Source organism: Pristis pectinata, chromosome 7 (assembly GCF_009764475.1).
Source record: "Pristis pectinata isolate sPriPec2 chromosome 7, sPriPec2.1.pri, whole genome shotgun sequence".
Lineage (NCBI taxonomy): Eukaryota > Metazoa > Chordata > Chondrichthyes > Rhinopristiformes > Pristidae > Pristis > Pristis pectinata.
The window spans coordinates 4291799-4313432 of record NC_067411.1 but is presented as its reverse complement, the minus strand read 5'-3'; the positions used below and the strand labels follow the sequence as shown (position 1 = coordinate 4313432).

General features: G+C 51.5%; 2 protein-coding genes across 12 annotated transcripts in view; one reads left to right on the top strand and one right to left on the bottom strand.

The window, feature by feature from the left end:
* LOC127572519 (serine/threonine-protein kinase NIM1-like) overlaps nucleotides 1-14024 on the top strand; it is a 55293-nt gene extending 41269 nt beyond the window's left edge. For 2 of the 4 annotated variants that reach the window (XM_052019886.1, XM_052019884.1), the window contains 3 exons: nucleotides 3790-5364; nucleotides 9257-9525; nucleotides 11163-14024. In XM_052019886.1, coding sequence (XP_051875846.1) covers nucleotides 5088-5364; nucleotides 9257-9525; nucleotides 11163-11912 — 1296 coding nt within the window. In that variant the 5' untranslated portion in view covers nucleotides 3790-5087 and the 3' untranslated portion in view covers nucleotides 11913-14024. Of the gene's footprint in view, nucleotides 1-3776; nucleotides 5365-9256; nucleotides 9526-11162 lie in introns of all 4 variants that reach the window. The other 2 variants (XM_052019885.1, XM_052019882.1) reach the window with 1 other exon arrangement.
* A 5819-nt stretch (nucleotides 14025-19843) lies between these two features.
* hmgcs1 (3-hydroxy-3-methylglutaryl-CoA synthase 1 (soluble)) overlaps nucleotides 19844-21634 on the bottom strand; it is a 62955-nt gene continuing 61164 nt past the window's right edge. For all 8 annotated transcript variants that reach the window (XM_052019277.1, XM_052019275.1, XM_052019274.1 and 5 more), the window contains 2 exons: nucleotides 21418-21584; nucleotides 19844-20524 (listed from right to left, as the gene is read on the bottom strand). In XM_052019277.1, the coding sequence (XP_051875237.1) occupies nucleotides 20435-20524; nucleotides 21418-21584 (257 nt within the window). In that variant the 3' untranslated portion in view covers nucleotides 19844-20434. The remainder of the gene's footprint in view (nucleotides 20525-21417; nucleotides 21585-21634) is intronic.

Here is a 21634-nt window from a genome sequence, read left to right as displayed (position 1 = left end):
TACACAGTGCAGTTACATTGGGTTAGTACAGAGTGCATCGAGGTAGTACAGGTGCTATGGCTGGTTGCAGTAAATGGGTCGTCCTTGAGGCTGTGCTATTGACCATTGGCACCCTCTGCATTCTTTAACAAGCCGGAGGAACTATTTGGTCTGCTGTCTTGTTTAATCTGTGAATTCAATAGTGGGGGGGGGGGGGGGGGGGTCCTTCAGACCACCATGCCTCTGGTGGCTCTTTTTGGAGGGGCTCCCAAATCTATCCCACTCCCTCCTCTTTCCCCAGACCTTAAAGCAATTCTTTATAAAAATCTTTATAAAAAATATTTGCAGTGGGATGGACAAAGCACAGGATTATGGGATGAACAGGAAAGCTCTGTCAAAGTGCTAGCACAGATTCGATGGGCTGAATATCCAGCTCCTAATGCAGCATGATTTGATGGTTTCCCCTTCATTTTCCCTGAAGTTGGCAGCATGAGTAGACAGGGTGGTAAAGAAGGCACATGTCCCCGGTGACCCTCACCAATTTTTATCGATGCACCATAGAAACCATCCTATCCTGATGCATCATGGCTTGGTACAGCAACTGCTCTGCCCGGGACCACAAGAAACCACAGAGAGTTGTGGACACAGCCCAGTGCATCAAGGAAACCAGCTTCCCCTCCATGGACTGTCTACACTTCTCACTGCCTCGGTGAAGCAGCCAGCATAATCAAAGACCCCACCCACCCCGGACATTCTCTCTTCTCCCCCCTCCCATCAGACAGAAGATACAAAAGCCTGAAAGCACGTACCACCAGGCTCAAGGACGGCTTCAATCCTGCTGTTATAAGACTATTGAACGGTTCCCTAGTACGATAAGATGAACTCTTGACCTCACAACCTAACTCGTTCTGACCTTGCACCTTATTGTCTGCCTGCACTGCACTTTCTCTGTAACTGTAACACCTTATTCTGCATTCTGTTATTGTTTTCCCTTGTACTACCTCAATGCACTGACGAGATGAAGTGATCTATATGGATGGCATGCAAAACAAAGTTTTCACTGCACCTCGGGACATGTGACAATAGTAAACCAATTACCAATTATCTTAATCAGTCAGGTTGTTGATTATAAAGTCGTGCTGCAGCTGTATAAAACTTTGGTTAGGCCCTACTTGGAGTATTGTGTGCAGTTCTGGTCAGAGGAAGGACATGGAGATATTATGAGCTATAAGGAGAGGTTGGAGAAACTTGGGTTGTTTTCTCTGGAGTGTCGGAGGCTGAGGGGAGACCTGATAGAAGTTTATAAAATTATGAGAGACGTAGGTAGAGTAGACAGCCAGAGTCTTTTTCCCAGGGTTGAAATGTCAAATACTACGTTTAAGGTGAGAGGGGGAAAGTTCAAAGGAGATGTGTGGGGCGGTGGGTTCCTGGAACGCGCTGCCTGGGGTGGAGGCAGAGGCAGATATGATAGCGGCATTTAAGAGGTATTTTGACAGGGAATGGGGGGATATGGAGCCTGTGCAGGCAGATGGGATTAGTTGATTGGCATCATGGTCGGCACAAACGTGGTGGGCCGAAGGGCCTGTTCCTGTGACTTTGAAACCGCCTTCTGCAGTCTATGCAAATGGGAAGGTCTAATTAACCAGCTAATTAACCTTGAGTATGAATAGTGCTCTAATTGAGGTGAAGGAGACGATCAAAGAACTAGTGTAATTACTTTGTGTCAGTCTTCACAGTAAAGGAAGGAATTATTGTACCTGATCCTGCAGCAACGCTAATCACAGATGATTGAGCTGGAACTGACTATAATTAAATTGAACGGTAAGAGTGTTACAGCTAATGGCATTCATTGCCAGAACTTTGATACTTCTGGAAAAGAAAGTATGTGAATTAGGAGTAGGGGTAAAGCCATTCAGTCCTTCAAACCGTGGTTGATGTCACAGTAAACTCAGCTCCACATTCCTACTAACACACAGTGACCCTTCACCCTCTTGTTTATCAAGAATCTATCTACCTCTGCCTCAGAGATAACTCAATGACTCAGTTTTCACCACCATCGGGAGTACCTACAGGAGGTGCTGCCTCAAGAAGGCAACGTCCATCATCAAAGATCCCCACCATCCGGGCCGTGCCATCTTCTCGCAGCTCCCATCGGGCAGGAGGTACAGAAGCCTGAAGTCCCACACCACCAGGTTCGGGAACAGCTACTTCCTTTCAACCATTCGGTTCTTGAACCAACCGGCACAACCCTAATCACTACCTCAATATAGCAACGCTATGAGCACTTTGATCAATTTGCACTACAATTGACTTTGTCTTTTTTGTTCTAATTGTTTTCTTGTAAAAAGTGTGTAATTTATGTTTATATTTTTCTTGGGAATGCTGCTTATCCGACACTCTGTGCCTGTGATGCTGCTGCAAGTAAGTTTTTCATTGCACCTGTGCAGATGACAATAAACTAGACTTTGACTTTGACTTTGAAGAGCGTTCCAAAGACTCAGAACCCTCTGAGAGAGGGAAAAAAATCCTCAAATCTGTCTTATTACTTGTTCCAAACCTACCCTGACACCCCCCCCCCCCCACCGACTCTTTCTCCCATGCATTGACAAGTGCATTAGGCCATGAAGAGGTAGATTGGGAGATCAAGAGTTCACCTTTTAGTGTATGACAGGTCCGTTCAAGAGTCTGATAACAGTGGGATAAAAGCTGTCCTTGAGCCTGGTGGTACATGTTCTCTGGCTTTTGTATCTTCTGCCTGATGGGAGGGGGGAGAAGAGAGAATGTCCAGGGTGGGTGAGGTCTTTGATTGTGTTGGCTGCTTTCCCGAAGCAGTGAGAAAGTGTAGACAGAGTCCAAGGAGGGGCGGCTGGTGTGTGCTGAGCTGTGTCCTCTACTCTCTGCAGTTTCTTGCGGTCCTGGACAGAGCAGTTGCCGATCCAAGTGTGATGCATCTGGATAGGATGCTTTCTATGGTACATTGATAAAAATTGGTGAGCATCATCAGGGCCATGCCAAATTTCCTTCGTCTTCTGAGAAAGTAGATACGAGGTCAGTGCGGGAAAGTGACGCTGAGGTGAGGGTTTGGCCATGGTGATTTTCAGGGCAAAATAGGCACAAGGGACTGAATTAAATTGGTTTATTATTCTCACACGTACTGAGGTACAGTGAAAAACTTTGTTTTGCCTGCCATCCATACAGATCATTTCATCACATCGGTGCATTGAGGTAGAACAAGGGAAAACAATAACAGAATGCAGAATAAAGTGTTACAGTTACAGAGATAAGATAAGATATCTTTATTAGTCACATGTACATTGAAACACACAGTGAAATGCATTTTTTGCGTAAAGTGTTCTGGGGGCAGCCCGCAAGTGTCGCCACACTTCCGGCGCCAACATAGCATGCCCACAACTCCCTAACCCGCACGTCTTTGAAATGTGGGAGGAAACCGGAGCACCCGGAGGAAACCCACGCAGACACAGGGAGAACGTACAAACTCCTTACAGATAGCGGCCAGAATTGAACCCCGGTCGCTGGCGCTGTAAAGCATTACGCTAACTGCTACACGACTGTGCCTACAGTGCGGTGCAGGCAGACAATAAGGTGCAAGGTGAATTACCTATTCCTGCTTCCATTTCTCATTTGAAACGTATCAGAATTAATTCACCCCTCCCTCCTCGTATGAACACAAGCCAGTCTCCACAGGATCTCATCATTTGACCCCCTCGTATAACTCCCAAGAAACGTGTGTTCTGAAGTTAATTCTATGATTACAGGCTTATCGAATTTGTCTGCAGTTTATTCCCACAGGGTGAAAGGTTGCCCTTGCACCTGCTCGGCCTTCAGCAGGTTGATGTTACAGAGACCGACAGAGGAAGGATTGGGAAGAGGGAGAAGCTGGTTCATCGTTGCTCCCATCCGTCTTCAGCCACAGAGATTCTGCAGGGAATCAGGCCCTTCGGCCCACCGAATCCGTGCTGGTTTGCAAAGAGTTGTCGAGTCAAGTGTGGGAGCCATAAGCATCGCCCCCTCCCCCCGCCCCTCCACACCACGAATTTCTTGTTCCTGTTTGCTGTATTGTGCTGGATCACTCACAGTCCTGGATGATGCCAGCGGGATTTAGGAAGAGGTTGCCGTTCATCGGCGAGTTATCCTGAGCTAGGAAGACCCAAAGGAAGAGAGGCAGGGGTCTCGGGGGAGAGGGGCAAGAACGGGACCAGGGAGGGGGAGAGGCCTCTCTCAACTGAGCCCCTAATCAGGCAATGCCAGGGCTTTAAACCACTGCACTGTCTGACCTCCAGCCCCAGTTCGGCAAGGCTGGTCAGCGCCTTTCCCGCTGGAAGCCGTTGGCTAGCCTCCTGCCTGTTCCCGAGCTCGGGAAATGCTTGGAGGGGGAGAAGCCGAAGGGAGAACCTCTGAGGGTGGAGACGGCTGGACCCTGCAGGCTGTCCGATGGGGACCCTCCTCCATCAGCTGAAAGGAAGCTGAGTGCCATTGGCCCGAAGAAAAAGATCGCTCAATTTGCGGTGACCCGTGGGGGGGCTTTGGGTTTTGCAAGCGGCAGGTGAGGGAGAGCTGTGGGACCCGAAGCTCGCACCACCCGCGAGGCTCGAGAGGTGCCACGGATCAGGCAAGACTGGGCCCCTTACCCCCACTGAGAACCAAGGTGCATTCGCGTAGCGCCCTCGCTCCCAGCCCCAGGACACCCCAGAGAGCCCCTTGCAACCAGTGGAGGCTGGTGATGTAAGAGACATGGCCACCGATTTGCCCACAGAGTGTAGCTTCAGAGCCTTGTAGGCGTATATACCAATGCCCATAGACCCATAGGGAGGTACAGCAAGATCCCACTAAGATTGATGAGATAAATGGCCAGTGAACCCGTCCAACCCTGGACATCCTAGACCATTCTGGGACCATATTCCATCCAGCTGAGAGGACAAAGTGGACTCAAACAACGTCACTTGAAAGACGGCACCTCCGACCGTGCGGCACGCCCTCCGCACCACCCCGACCCTGAACTTGAACCCACGACCCTCGGAGGTGGAGGTGACAGAGTGGGGCCTCTCCTCCCCGTGCGATGTAGGTGGGTGGTGTCAGCTTCCCGGACCATGACGGCGGTCTATGCCATCAGCACGGCCATGGTCAACCACCGGTACTCGCGCTGGGGCGAGGACTACCCGCGGCCCGAGGCCTACGAGGAGGAAGGGGAAGGGCAGCTGCGGAGGCTGACCCCGCTGGAGAGGCTGACCCACGAGCTGGCCCATGATGAGCAGACCATCAGGGAGGTGACGCTGGGCAAGAGGATCGGCTTCTACCGCATGCGTGGACAGATTGGCACTGGCAACTTCTCCCAGGTCAAACTGGCCATCCACTCGCTGACGAGAGGTAGCCCAGGGGTCGGGAGGCAGGGCTCATACTGTCATAACCTCATATTGTCCCACCTTATTCCTCAGCAAAGCCATGGCTACAGAGTCAACAGCACGGAAACAGGCCCTTCGGCCCAACTGGTCCATGCCGACCAAGATGCCCATCTAAGCCAGTCCCATTTGCCCATATTTGGCCCGTATCCCTCTAAACCTTTCCTATCCGTGTACCTGGCCAAGTGCCTTCTGAATGTTGTTATTGTCCCTGCCTCAACCACTTCCTCTGGCAGCTCGTTACGTATACAGACCACCCTCTGGGTGAAGAAGTTGCCCCTCAGGTTCCTATTAAATCTCTGCCCCTCTCACCTTGAACCTGTGCCCTCTGGTTCTTGATTCCCCAACCCTCGGGAAAGGACTGTGTGCATTCACCCTATCTATGTCACTCATGATTTTATACACCTCTATAAGATCGCCCCTCAATTCCTACACTCCAATGAAAGAAGTCTCAACCTGCCCAACCTCTCTCCATAACTTAGTCCCTCGAGTCCCACCAACATCCTTGTAAATCTCCTCTGCACTTTCTCCAGCTTAATGGCATCTTTCCTGTAGCAGGGTGACCAAAACTGAACACAATACTCCAAATGTGGCCTCACCAACGTCTTGTACAACTGCAATATAATACTCCAACTCCTATACTCAATGCCCTGACTGATGAAGGCCGACGTGCCAAACGCCTTCTTCACCAGCCTGTCTACCGGTGACGCCACTTTCAGGGAACCATGTACCTGTAATCCTAGGTCCGTCTGTTCTACAACACTGCCCAGGGCCCAACCGTTCACTGTGAAAGTCCTACCCTCATTTGTCTTCCCAAAATGCAACACCTCGCACTTATCTGAATTAAACTCTATTTGCCATTCCTCAGCCCACTGACCCAGCTGGTCAAGGTCCCTCTGTAAATCCCGAAAACCATCTTCTCTGTCAACGGCACCACCTATTTTAGTGTCATCTGCTAACTTACCAACCATGCCTTGTACATTCTCAAACAAATTTGGCTATAGTACGCTCAGTGCTGTCACCTGAGTCAGGAATGTAGTTTGCACCTAGTCGATGCCCCATCACTGATCCTTAGGGTATTCCACTAGTTCCTGATTGCCATCTGTAAGTGACATTTATCCCAACACTGTTGTCTGTTAGTTAGCCATCCCCACCCATGCCAGTATTTTACCTCTTGTGCAATCACCTTTTAGAATCATACAGAAACAGGCTCCTTCTGCCCACCTCTTCCATGATGAATTTGGGAGAGTTCTTCGAGGATGTAACAAGCAGGGTGGATAAAGGGGGAGCAGTAGGTGTAGCGTATCTGGATTTTCAGATGGGTCCAAGTCATAGCTCCCTGAAAGTGGTGACGCAAGCGGACAGGGGAACGATGCCTTTCTACGCTAGTCCCATTTGCTCTCATTAGGCCCGACACTTTTTCTATCCAAGTACCTGTCCAAATGCTGTAATTATGTCCGCCTCCACTTCCTCTGGCAGCTCATTCCAAATACCACCACCCTCTGTGAGAATAACTACCCCTCAGATCTCCCCTCTCACCTCAACCTGTGCCCTCTAGTTCTAGACTCCCCTGCCCTGTGAAAATGATTATGAATGTCTACACCCCTCATAATTTTATAAACCTCTATAAGGTCACCCCTCAGCCTCTGACATTCCAATGAGAATTAACCCAGCCTGTCCAATCTCTCCTTGTAACCACAGCCCTCCATTCCAGGCAACATCCTGGTGAATCTCTTCAGTGTTCTCTCTATTGCCACCACATCCTTGCTGTGGTGTGGTGACCAGAACTGTTCACCATGTTTTAAGTGTGGTCAAACCAATGTTTTGAACAGCTGCAATGAGGTCCCAATTCTCATACTCAATGCCTATGAAGGCAAGCTTACCAGATGCCTCCTTCACCTCCCTATCCACGTGTTGCCACTTTCAGGGAGCTATGGACCTGCACCCTTCTGAAAATCCAGATACACTACATCTACTACACCCCCTTTATCCACCCTGCTTGTTACATCCTCAAAGAACTCTCCCAACTTTGTCAAACACGAGTTCCCTTACAAAACTTGTGTTGGCTCAGATTGACTGCCTTATGGTTTTCTGAATACCCTGCTGTTACTTCATTGATAAGTATACAGTAGAAGGCTCCATCTACACTCCAGACTTTACTCGTGTGTGTGTGTGTGTGTGTGTGTGTGTGTGTGTGTGTGTGTGTGAGAGAGAGAGAGAGAGAGTGTGTGTGTGTGAGTGAATGAATTAATTCTGAGTATCTCAACACTATGTCCTACAAGACCCCATTTGCCTTCAGCTCGATTTAGGTGTGGACACCTCTCATCAATGTTACTCCCAAGTTAATGAATCAAACACACATTGCATTCAGTATTAGAGTCATACAGCATGGATACTGGCCCTTCAGCTCAACTCATCCATGCCAACCAGGATGCCCATCTAAGCTAGTTCCACTTTCTCGTTCTTGGCCCATGTCCTTCTAAACCTGTCCTGTCCCGGTATCTGTCCAAATGTCCTTTAAATGTTGTTATTGTTCCTGCCTCACCCACTTCCCCTGGCAGCTCGTTCCATGTACTCTCCAGCCTCTGCATGAACAAGTTGCCCCTCAGGCCCCTTTTAAATCTTTCCCCTCTCACCTTAAACCTGTGCCCTCTAGTTTTAGATTCCCTTCCCCAGGGAAAAAAGACTGAACATCCACCTGACCAATGCCCCTCATGACTTCATACACCTCTATAAGGTCACCTTTCGGTTTCCTATGCTCCAAGGAATAAAGTCCTAGCCTGCCCAATCTCTCCCCGTGACTCAGGCCCTTGTCTCCTGGCGGCATTATTGTAAATCTCCTCTGCACTCTTTCCAGCTTAATGACATCTTTCCTATAACAGGGTGACCAAAGCTGTACACAGTGCTCCAAATGTGGCCTCACCAGTGTCTTGTACAACTGTAACGTAACGTCCCAACTACTCAATGCCCTGATTGATGAAGGCCAGCGTGCCAAATGCCTTCTTCACCACCCTCCTCTACCTATTGATGGGTGTAATGGAACAGATGGAGCTAGGAGCGCAAGTACATAGTTTGCTGAAAGTAGCGTCACAGTTAGGGTGGTGAAGAAGGTGTTTGGCACACTGGCCTTCATCAGTCAGGGCATTGAATGTAGGAGTTGGGATGTTAAGTTGCAGTTGTACAAAACGTTGGTGAGACCGCATTTGAGTACTGTGTTCAGTTTTGGTCACCCTGCTATAGGAAAGATGCCACTAATCTGGAAAGAGAGCAGAGGAGACTTACGAGGACGCTGCCAGGACTCGAGGGCCTGAGTGAAAGGAGAGGTTGGACAGTCTAGGATTTTATTCCCTAGAGTGCAGGAGATTGAGGGGTGATCTTATAGAGGTGTGTAAAGTCATGAGGGACATAGGGTGAACACACAGTCTTTTTCCAAGGGAAGGGGAACTAAAAACCAGAGGGCAGAGGTTTAAGGTGAGAGGGGAAAGATTTATAAGGGACCTGAGGCGCAACTTCTTCACGCAGAGAGTGGTGGTGTACGGAACGAGCTGCTGGAGGAAGTGGGTGAGGCAGGTACAGTAACAATATTCGGAAGACATTTGGACAGGAACATGGATAGGAAAGATGGAGAGGGATATGGGTTAAATGGGCCTAGCTTGGTGGGTACAAGGGTTGGCATGGACGAGTAGGGCCGAAGGGCCTGTTTCCATGCTGTATTACTCTACGATGAGACTTTTCCCGGCAAGAGGCCAGGTTCCAGTTACAGGGGTGGGTCTCTGGTTGGATTCTGCTCGCGGTCTGGTTGGTTGATTTGGAGGTGGGTGTCACGGGGTTGGATTAATCCTTCCCAACCTTCCCCTCAGAGAAAGTTGCCATCAAGATCCTGGACAAGACCAAGTTGGACCAAAAGACCCAGCGGCTGCTGTCCCGAGAGATTGCCAGCATGGAACGACTCCACCACCCCAACATCATCAGGCTGTACGAGGTGATCGAGACCCTGTCCAAACTCCACCTGGTGATGGAATACGCTGGCGGCGGGGAGCTCTTCACCAAGATAAACACCGAGGGCAGGCTGCCGGAGGCTGACAGCAAGGTCATCTTCGCCCAAATCGTCTCAGCTGTCAAGCACATGGTAAGCCGCTGGTCGTTAACGCCTCATTACTCCTTGTCAACTGTGGCCTTGAGATGGAGGATCAGCCACGGTCCTGTTGAATGCTAGAACTGTCATGAAGGGCTGAATGGTCTACTGGCTGCTCTACCTGACCCCTTAGTGGCAAAATGAAGCAAAGGGAAGTTGAGGGGGGGGGGGGGGGTGTGAGAGAGAGTGTAACTGTGGGGATTGGTGCTGGGTCCACTGTTTGTCATCTATATTAACAATTTAATGTTAAGATAAGTAAGTTTGCGAATGATACTAAAATTGTGGTGCACAGTGAATAGGTGATCTGAGTTTACAGGGGGATCGAGAGCTACTTGGGAAAGGCAAATGGAGTTTAACTCGGACAAGTGCGACGTGTATTTGAGGAGAACTTGGACAGTAAGTGGGCAGGGTCCTGGAGAGCGTTGTGGAACAGAGGGACCTAGGGTACAGGTACAGGTACCTGGTTCCCTGAAAGCAGCGACACAGGTAGACAGGTTGTGAAGGAGGCATTTGGCACGCTGCCCTTCATCGGTCAGGGCATTGGTACAGGAGTTGGGACGTCATGTTACAACTGTACAAGACGTTGGTGAGACCGCGCTTATAGTATCGTGTGCAGTTCTGGTTGCCTGGGTACAGGAAGGATCTCATCAAGCTGGAAAGGGTTCAGAAAAGATTCGCGAGGATGTTATTCTGTTATTGTTTTCCCTTGTACTACCTCAATGCACTGATGTGATTGGAAATTGGTTTATTATTGTCACATGTACCGAGGAACAGTGAAAAACTTTGTTTTGCTTGCCGTCCATACAGATCATTTCATCACATCAGTGCATTGGGGTAGTACAAGGGAAAACAATAACAGAATGCAGAATAAAGTGTTGCAGTTACAGAGAAAGTGCAGTGCAGGCAGACAATAAGCTGCAAGGCCGTAACAAGGTAGATTGTGAGGTCAAGAGTCCATCTTATCGTACTACGGGACTGTTCAATAGGTCATAGATAAGGTGGATGCCCACATTCTTTTTCCCAGGGTAAGGGAGTTTAAAACTAGAGGGCACAGGTTTAAGGTGAGAGGGGAAAGATTTAAAGGGGATCTGACGGACACCTTTTTCACACAGACGGTGGTGGGTGTGTGGAACGAGGGAGTGGTGGAGGCGGGTACAATTACAGTGTTTAAAAGCAAGTTGGACAGATACGTGGCTGGGAAAGGTTTAGAGGGATGTGGGCCAAATGCAGGGGAATAGGACTGGCTCAGGTGTGGACACCATGGATGAGTTGGGCCGAAGGGCCTGTTTCTGTACTGTAAAACTCTGTGACTCTAAAGTAGCCACCCCCCCCCCAGGGTTCAGATAATTGGTGGGGGGACTGGGGGAGAGGTGGGGGTGGGGTGGGGGACTGGGGGAGAGGTGGTCGTGGGGGGGGGGGTGATATTGGCTGGGACCCAGGGGAAACTCCCCCTCCCACCTCCAGTGCCGAGGGCCTCTTCCACCCAACGGGAAGAGGAGGCCTTGGTCTCCCTCGGTCGGAGGCACTGATGGCCGGGCGGGGCTCCCTCAGCACGGAGTGGGGACGGGAGAGGGGCTTCGGACTGTAGACTGACGAACTGTCCTTGTGTGTGTGTCCGCACTGATCCGCAGCACGAGCAGGGCACCGTTCACCGGGACCTGAAGGCCGAGAACATCTTCTACGCAGACAACACCTGCGTCAAGGTGGGCGACTTTGGCTTCAGCACCGCTTGCCAGCCGGATGAGACCCTCAGCACCTTCTGTGGCTCGCCGCCTTACGCCGCCCCCGAGCTCTTCCGGGACGAGAGCTACGTGGGGGCCTTCGTGGACATCTGGGCACTGGGTGTGCTCCTCTACTTCATGGTGGCGGGGTCCATGCCCTTCCGGGCCGACACGGTCACCAAGCTGAAGAGGTGCATCCTGGAGGGGACTTACCCCGAGCCGGCCCACCTCTCGGAACCCTGCCTGCGCCTGATCCGGGGGATCCTGCGACCGGTGGCCAGCGAGCGCCACGGGCTGGCCCAGATCCTCCGCAGCGAGTGGATGAGGGGGACCCGGTCGCCCCGGCCCCTTGAGGCCTTCCCGCTGGACTCGGGGCACCTGGCCGGCCCGGGGGAGCCGCTGAGGCGGGAGCAGGCGGAGGTGAAGGGAGTGCTGGCCCGGCTAGGTGTGACAGAGAGCCACCTCCGGGAGAACCGGGGCAAGGACGCGCGCAGCGCAGTCACCGGCCTCTACCGCATCGTCCTGCACCGTGTGCAGAGAAGGCAGGCGCCAGAGATGGTCCCCCTGACCCCACTCCCCCTGCCGGACCACCCCAGGAAAGACCAGGCCAAGCTCAGCAGGGCGGCGGGACAGACCTCCAAGTTCTGCTCCATTTTATAGGACCAACTGTTGTAAGGAAAGGTTCTTTGAGGTCTCAAAGGGCGAGGACTCTGGACACAGTCTTTGGAGTTTAAAAATGATTTATTCACAAAGACAAACTTGGGGACAGAATGAACGGAAAGGGATGCAGACATGCACACACACAGGTGATCGCGAATGTGGGGGAATCACAGCGAGGGTGAGATACATATACACACACACACACACACACACACACACCCCACAACAAACTGGTTAGAAATGATCAGGGGGAAAAAAATACGATGCCTGAACCCCCTGACTCAGTGCAAGCATCGGCTCTACGCCGCCGGGAATCTACTTAGGACGCTCCTAACCCCTGTGGAAGTGCCCACTCTTACCAAAGGTCCCCTCGGCGTGGTTTCGATTCCTGGAGCAATCAAAAGAGAGTGAACCACGCACATGTGGCACTCTTTATAGTGCTGGAGGGCTGGGTGGAGCCAGCCCAGGTAATTCAAACGATCCAATGATTCACGGCCAGGTACAAAGGTGTGTACAGGAGCCAATGATCAAGGGTGTGTACTAATGGGTGGGTGGAGCCAGACCTTGATTGACAGTGGTGTCGCTTTCGACCATGTGCTCGATGGTGTCACGTGACAGCCATGACACTGACCAATCGGGACTGGACGTCGCCAGCTCGCTCTCCTCCTCCTCCCCCCCCCACCCCAACACCGAGGGCTCGGGAGCACCTCCCACCCAATCACATATCGTATTGGATCCAGGGGGCTCTGAGCCTCAGTGACGTCACAACCCGCCAGGGACAGAAGAAAGTCACGGTGGACAACTGGATCTTCGCTGGCCGGCCTTAAAATGCTGCAGAGATGTTGCTTCGATTCTGTGTCTGGCCTCTGCTGTTCCTGCAGTGCCCAGTGTCAACCTGAGGAACAGCACCTCACCCCCTGACTGTGCACCTTACAGCCCTCGGGACTCTACAACCGAAAAACTTCAGATAACCAGCAATTTCCTCTTTGTAGCAGAACCGGTCAGTTCTGATGAAAGTTATCAACTGGCAACTTTTAACCCCAGATATTCTCTCTCTGTAGATGCTGCCTGACCTGCTGAGCATTTCCAGCAGTCTCTGTACGTCAGATCGCCGGCAATGTTTCCCTCCTTACTCTGTTTACATCTCCTTCAGGCAGCCGAACAGTGAACATTCACCACCCTCTGTCGACTGGCAGCCCGCAATTCCCTCCCATTTCCTCAACTCTCACCCCCTTTTTCTGTAACTTATAACATTCCTGTTTTTAAACTCTTCCCAGTTCTGAGGAGGGGTCATCAACCCGAACCGTCGACTCTGTCCGTCCCACCACAGGCGCTGCCCGACCTGCTGACTAACTCCAGTCTTCTCAGCTTTTATTTAACCTGCTCATCTTTGTGTTCAAACCCCTCCCTGGCCGTGACCCCATCCCCAGAGATCTTCCTCGACCGTACCTCCTGTGCCTGATCTTTAATGTGTGCTCCCTTGGCAATCTCAGGCCAAAACTCTGGACTTCCTCAACCCCGTCTACCCTCTGTCCTGCAAGACTCCAATTAAAACTGATCTCACTGACCGAGCTATTAATCCTAATGCCTCCTTTTTATGACTTCAGAGATCCTCCAGGTTAAGGGTGCTATATAAATGCAAGTCGTTGATGTTTCAGTGGTGGGTTGGATGCAGGGCCCTGGATAGGAGGAGCATCACTTTGGGGCATTTTAATGTTGTGGCCTGACTTACATTCAGCATGTTCGGGGTTCACCTAATGCCTAGTGACCACAGATCTCCTGATTCAACATTAACTTGTGGTCGGAGAAAAGAACTAGGAGCGGGAAGAGGCCATTCAGCCCCTCAAGGCTGCTCTGCTGTCTTTTACCTCAGCACCATTTTCCCTATCTGCTTATCCCTCAATTCCCCGAACATCCAGACATCTATCCAGCTCCACGTTGAATGAACCCAATGGCTGAACCTTCAGTGGAGAACTCCACAGGTTCACCACCCGCTGGGTGAAGACATCTCTCCTCATCTCGATCCTAACTGGCCGTCCCCTTACTCTGAGACCGTGACCACTGGTCCTAGACTCCTCTACCACAGGAAACACCCTCCCCCTATCTAACCTGTTTGAGGCTCCAAGAATTTTGGACATTCATAACATAAGAAATAGAAGCAGGAGGAGGCCATCTGGTCCGTCGAGCCTGCTCGCTATTCAATAAGATCATGCTGATCTGACCGTGGACTCAGATCCACCTACCTGCCTTGTCCTCATACCCTTAATTCCCCTACTATGCAAAAATCTAATGGTGCCTTAAATATATTTAATGAGGTAGCCTCTACTGCTTCCCTGGGCAGAGAATTCCCACAGATTCACTACTCTCTGGGAAAAGCAGTTCCTCCTCATCTCCGTCCTATAACCTATTCCCCCGGATCGAGCCATGTTCCCTAGTTCTAGCCTCACCTACAGTGGAAACAACCTTCCTGCCTCTAATCTATCCCTTTCATAACTTTATGTTTCTATAAGATCCCCTGTCATTCTTCTGAATTCCAGCAAGTATAGTCCCAGGCAACTCTCTCTCTCCTCATGAGCTAACCCCCTCATCTCTGGAATCAACCTGGTGAACCTCCTCTGCACTGCCTCCAAAGCCAGTGCCCCTTCCTTCAAGTAAGGAGAGGGGGTAACCTCTCATTCTTCTAAACTCCAGCAATTAGAGGATGAATCTGCCTGATCTCTCCTCCAGCGATGACCTGCCATCCTGGGAAGCAGTCTGGTGAAGGTTTGAACCCACTTTGTCCTGGTGCTCTGTGAGGACACTGGATGAGTGGCGCAGAACCTTGTTTGCTTCTGTGGTGTAAGGCGGAACCTAACCAGTTAACGCACATTTGCATTCATATAGCGCCTTCCATGCTTTGAGACATCCCAGTTCAAAGAGTAGCCACTGTTATAACGTTGCAATGGCGGCAGTCAACTTGTGCACAGCAAGACCCCAGGAAGGAGACTGGGGTGTAAATATTGCCAGAACACTTTTTGGGTGTAGGTGGTAAAAAGACCAGCATGGATGTGGTGGGCTGAAGGGCCTGTTCCTGTGACAGGTAGGACTCCCCTGTGAGTGCGAGCGAGCTCTCAGGTGCTTGTTTAATCCCAGCAATGGGCATGTCAGAAGAAGGTCAGCCTAGATTTCGGGGTCATGTCGGAGTGTGATTTGAACCTTCAACTTGTGAGTAGAGAGCTCTGACCCGGTGCTGAGGGTTGACCAATAATGCACCTCGTCCCCGTCGTCCACAGATGCTCCCTCATGTGCTGAACCAGCTTATCAACAGAAAAAACGTTACAAAGTTCACAGGAACAGACTTGTCCACACCGATTACTGACTTGCACGGCAAGGCTGCCGAGCAGAGGATGCGGTGTAGGGAGAAGGTGGCCGCACCGTGGGTCCAGGGTTCCTGCTCATTATGTGGGCCTCGTTGGCAGAGCCAGCACTTGATGCCGACCTGGGCTGATGTGAAAATGCTGGACGGCACCTGGTGACCTCACAGCCTGGGGAGTATACGCATCGACCCGGCAAGTGGAGTTGAAGATCCTTGTCCAAGTGCCTTTCAAACATTGTCAATGTACCTGCCTCTACCACTGCCTCTGGTAGCTCGTTCCGCATACCCACCATCCTCTGTGTGTGAAAAAGTTACTCCTCAGGTCCCCTTTAAAACTAGAGGCCATAGATTTAAGGTGAGAGGGGAAGAGTCCCCTACCCTGGGGAAAAAGACCGTGACCATTGACTATGACTCTGGTGCAAAATGGTCAACTGCTCCTCCACTTTCACAGAGGCAGGCGCAATAACGTTAAAAGACAGTTGGACAGGTACATGGATAGGAAGGGTTTTAGAGGGATATGGGGCTAAGTGCAGGCAAATGGGACTGGCTTAGATGGGCATCTTGGTCTGCAAGGAGCAGTTGGGCCGAAGGGCCTGGTTCCGTGCTGTACGAGTGACCAGCTGAGTCCTCCAGCAGTTTATCTTTTAACCTTTGAACAAGGGCAGTCCCCTGATCCTTCCCAACTGGAAAATACTCAGCATTTCTGCTTTCAACAAGATACTGGAGGAACTCAGCAGGTCAGGCAGCATCTGTGGGGGGGGGGGGGAGATGGACAGTCGATGTTACAGGTCTGGACCCTCGTCCAGACTCAGACACCAATGCAGCCGCCAGTGTAGCGGAGAAAGAGTTGGGGGAGTGGTGATGGTGAGGGAGGATTTTCCATTTTGCCTGGCAGCACCTTTCCTCTTCCAAACCCTTAGAGCATCCCAGACAAGTTTCATCAGACAAGCTCCCCTAGTTTCGTAGAGTCATTGGCACGAAACAGGCCCTTCGGCCCAACTCATCCATGCTGACCGAGTTGCCCACCTGAGCTGGTCCCATTTTCCTCCCTCTTCAGGTGTGTGTGCTCAATCCAGACAGGAGGAGCCAAACAGCTTCAACCTTCCTGCCAAGGCCACCAGGTTACAAGGAGAGCTCTTGCTGCATCCGGTCTCCGGTCTGAAGCCAGTTACGTATTTAGGGCTCAGGATGAGGCTGGAGAACACTGCTCCAGGGTTGTTTCCCCCTTCCAACATACCCTTTGCACTGATGGGAAGTGAATAAAGGAGCTGCACTCCAAGGTCGCTGCTGTGTGTTTGTGTTCCCCTGACACGGACTGGGATCTGAACCTGAGGAAGGGACAGCATGGTGCTCTGGTTAGGCCACATCTGGAGTATTGCATTCAATTCTGGTCACCCCATTACAGGAAGGATGTGGAGGCTTTGGAGAGGATGCAGAAGAGGTTCACCAGGATGCTGCCTGGATCAGAGGGGCACGTGTATAAGGAGAGGTTGGACAAAACTTAGGTTGTTTTCTCTGGAGCGGCAGAGGCTGAGGGGAGACCGGATAGCAGTTTATAACATCATTAGAGGCATAGATAAACAGCCGGTATCTTTTTCCCCAGGGTTGAAATGTCTAATATTAGAGGGCATGCATTTGTGAGGGGGGAAAGTTGAAAGGAGATGTGTGGGGCAAACTTTTTTTACACAGAGAGCAGTGGGTGCCTGGAATGTGCTGCCTGGGGTGGGGGTGGAGGCAGATACGATAGAGGCATTTGAGAGGCTCTTGAATGGGCACGTGGATGTGCAGAGGGTGGAGGGATACGGACATTGTGTAGGCAGAAGGGATTAGTTTAGCTCTGTGTTTAGTTGGCCACAACATGGTGGGCTGAAGGGCCTGTTCCTGTGATGTACTGTTTCTACAGACAAGGTGGGCTTTAGCTGCCTGCTTCCCCCCAATTAGTCTAATTACCTTCCTCACATTTGGTCTCATTTGCCTTGTCACAGTTAAACAGAAATCTAAGGCCCCCCAGGACTGAATCGGACCAACAACATCAAACGCCAATCAAAATCAGAACACAAAAGGAGCAGGAAGCCACTCGGCCCCTCAAGCCTCATGACTGATCTACACTGGCTTCGACGACTCCACTGTGCCAGTTCTCCATCACCTTCGACTCCCTGATCTTTGAAATACTTATCTATCTCCACCTTAAATATATCTAATGATCTGGCCTCCACCACCGAGGGGGGGGGGGGGGGGGGCAGAGAATTCCAGAGATTCACCCTCCCCCAAGAGAAGACATTTCTATCCACCTCAGTTTTAAATGACTGGCCCCTTATTTTTTTACCTATGTCCCATTGTTAGTGACTCTCCCACTAGTAGAAACATCTCAATGCCTACTCTGTTAATCCGTTTTAGGATCTTGTATGGTTCAATAAAGTCACACCTCATTCTGCTAAACTCCAAGGAATACAGCCCCAAACTGTGCAAACCTGCCTCGATGGGACAACCCTCTCGTCCCAGAAGGGTCTGTGCAGATCCAGCAGAGGGGGCTGCTCCTCTCTTGAATCCCTAATTGATTATTCTTCCATATTCCTTCAACATCATCGCATCCTGAGGCAGTCACCTTGAAGCAGTGCGGCAGAGTGCTGCATTGTCAGGGAGAATGGTGTCTGTCCCAGTGTATCTGATGGCTGTTGGAAGTTCCATCACTTCCTGAAGATCGGAGAGTTTGATCCAGTGTCTCCTCCTGACTCACCATCACCAGTGCAGCTTTACTGCAGGAATCAAGTGAATGTTAAACAGTTGATAAACTAGCTTGCTCCCTTGGCTGTTGAAAAGGGACCTTGTACATCCAACCCCAGGGACGGGGTTTGGTTTAACACCCCAGCATGTGCTCAACATCGCACTGGACTGTTGTGCTGGGGTAGAAGTTGGATGGTCGGGTTCAGAAGGGAGAGAACCATGCTGACACAGAGGAACTTGCCCACATGTACAGACCCAGGCAGGGAGATGGAGAGGTTTGTTAAACTCATGGTATTCAGAAAGGCAATGGGCAGGTTAGCAAACTTAACATTAAACCACCCCCCTTAGGTGCAGCAGTCACACAGAAGCACATGCTTTGCAATCATTGGAACAAGTCAGGCGTGTGATGTAATGCTCTCCGCTTGCCTGGATTCAACAACACTCGAGGCTCGACAGCATACAGGACACAGCAGCCCGCTTGACAGGCACCCCATCCACACCCACTCACTCACTCCCCCACTGACACACAGTAGCAGCAGTGTGTACCATCTACAGGATGCACTGCAGCAACTCACCGAGACTCCTCAGACAGCACCTTCCAAACCCACCACCTCTACCAGCTAGAAGGACAAAGGCAGCAAAAGCACGGGGAACACCACCCCCCGGAAGTTGCCCTCCAGGCCACACCCCATTCTGACTTGGAAATACATCGCTGTTCCTTCACCATCACTGGGTCAAAGTCCGGACCCTCCCTCCCTGACACCACTGTGGGTGTACCCCACACCTCAGGGACTGCAGCAGTTCGAGACGGTAGCTCACCACCACCTTCTCAAGGGCAACTAGGGAGGGCAATTAAATGCTGGCTCAGCTGGCAATGCCCACATCCTGGAATGAATAAAAGCAATGATTCAGTGGGGGGAAACAATCCTGCTACCTTGATCTTTCATGGTTACTGCCAGTGTCCTCTAGGAATGCTTTGGAATCACCAGGCAGCCAGGTCCAAACCAAGTATCTCACTCCTGCCAGAGGAGCGCACGTCCTGTCTCTCATACACCTCTCACGTCCGTGCAGGGCTGAACTTTAACCCCCCAAACGAGCAAGAAGTAGTTAAGAATTGGAAACCCAAGCCCAACCTGCCCTCTTTGGGCCGTGGATCTGAGAAAAGATGTGCTGGGTCTGGAGAGGGCCCAGAGGAAGTTCACAAGAATGATCCCAGGAATGAAAGGGTTAACGTATGAGGAGCATTTGATGTCTCTGAGCTTATACTCAATGGAGTTCAGAAGGATGAAGGTGGATCTCATTGAAACCTACCAGATACTGAAAGGCCTGGATAATGTGGATGTGGAGAGGATGTTCCCATCAGTGGGAGAGTCCAGGACCCGAGGGCACAGCCTCAGAAATAAAGGGACATCCCTTTAGAACAGAGATGAGGAGGAATTTCTTCAGCCAGAGGGTGGTGAATCTGTGGAACTTATTGTCACAGACGGCTGTGGAGGCCAAGTCATTTAAGGCCGAGATTGATAGGTTCTCGATCGGTAAGGGGGTTAAGCATTACAGGGAGAAGGCAGGAGAATGGGGTTAAAAAAGTCAGCCACAGCCAAACAAAAGAAAAATCAAGTGAATGGCTTAATTCTGCTCTGACATCTTATGGTCTCTTGTGGTTTTCACAGAGGTAGCCAACTGAAGTGTACATACAAAGTCCAGGTTGGGTTAATAGTGGAGTCACGATTCCAAATTCCTCAGGAAACCAGGCAGCTGAAGAGAAGCAAGTACCACCTCTGAGGGCTTCCCATTGGGAAACATCTCCCCCCCCCCCAACTACACCCTGCTCCAGGAAACCAAATTCACCAGCTGTGTGTATATTTTTTATTTAAAAAGAACTTTACAATGGATCCTAGGTTTGTTAACACATTTTGTGTTTTGGATGTAGTTTGATTAATTTTTTTTGTACACACTGGATTAAATTAAATCCCAACACAATCACAAACAGCAGCCAGGAGGGGCTGAGAGTCTGCAACTCATCGACGCTGGTGCCAACTCACTGTGCGGACGAACTCACAGCCTGAACGAACAACGGGTGTGAACAGCAAAATTACAGAGTGTACAAACAGGTGGGGCGAGGGGTCGATCCAACACACCTCAGCACCGAAAAAACAGAATTAAAAAATAATTACAGCGTTTGATTGCAAACAAAATGTAAAAGCTGATGGCCAGGGGGACAAACTGACTGTATGTTAGCCGGAGGGACAAGGGGACTGGCCCGCAGAACTTCCGTGCAATCCTTTCCTGGAGGGTGTGCGGATTCCAGCCGTGACCCAGTGATCTCGTGCCCGGAATTTGAGGGATCTCACACATCGATCTCCGGACTCAGTGGGTTGGGGGACATTTTCCCTCTCTCCCATCCCATCAGTGGAGGCGGGAGGTGGGGTGGAGGAGGAATTCCTCAGTGGTCTCCGTTGGTGACGCTTGCTGTGCCGGGTTGGGCAGCCGTTGCCGGGATCCTGGGCATTTTTTTGGCCGGGCTGGGGGTGCACTGGGAAGAATGCGGACACCGTTAGAGGCTCTAGCCCACCGGGGCGGCGGCCGTGAGCTCACACTGCCCAGTCTCCCCGCTCCTCACCCAGAGCCCCATCCTACTGCCTGCATCACCTACCCTTCACTCCACCATGCCTCCCTCCCTCCTTATTCCCTCACAAAACACCTCCCTGCGATCCCACCCCACCAATTACCTGCTCACCCAGCCGACCCTTACAACTCCCTCACCTGACCCCACCCCACAGTCCCAGCGCCTTCCATACCCCAACCCCAGCCCATTCACCACATTTCCTTACCAGTCAGCCCGAATCTCTGACAGCTCAATCCCAATAACCCCCACACTGCCCTGTAGCCCACTCCCTCTCTCTCTCATGCTCATTAACCCTCTCCTGCCTCTTCCAACCCTCACTCACATCAGGGCCAATTAACCCACCGACCCTGCACGTCTATGGGATGTGGGAGGAAACTGGAGCACCCGGGGGAAACCCATGCAGACATGGGGAGAACGTGCAAACTCCACACAGACAGCACCGGTCAGGATCGAACCCGGGTCTCTGGGGCTGTGAGGCAGCGACTCTACCCACTGCACCACCCTGTATATATATGTAAATAAGCCCCGTTCCCGCCCGCCCCACCCTCCCCTCTCTGACCCCTCCCCCTGCTCCCAACTTCTCCCTCTCCCCTATTCCCACCTCTCCCCATGGCCCCTTTTGACCCCACACCATTCCTCTCCCCTCCCCCCGTCCCTCACCCCCTCTGGCCACCTCCCCGCCCTTACCTTCCTTCTCTTCTCCCACACATCTCCCCCCCATTTCCGCCCTGGTTCCCCACCCACCCCCTCCCTTGTTCTAACCCCACCCCCACAGCTGGAGAGTTGTGGGAAGCCCCTACCTCGGTGGTGGCAGGGCTGCCGTGGAGGGTGCCGATCGCTGCCTCGAGGCTTCCATTCTCCAGGAAGGGCCGGCGCGCGTAGTCCCGTCGGTGCTTCTCGTCCACGCGGGTCAGGTACCAGGTCCCAGGGAACAGGTCCTCCACCACGCTCTGGGGCTGCTGATTGGCTGTAGGGAGGGGATGGGACATCAGGAATGAGCAGAGGAACAGCAGGTGG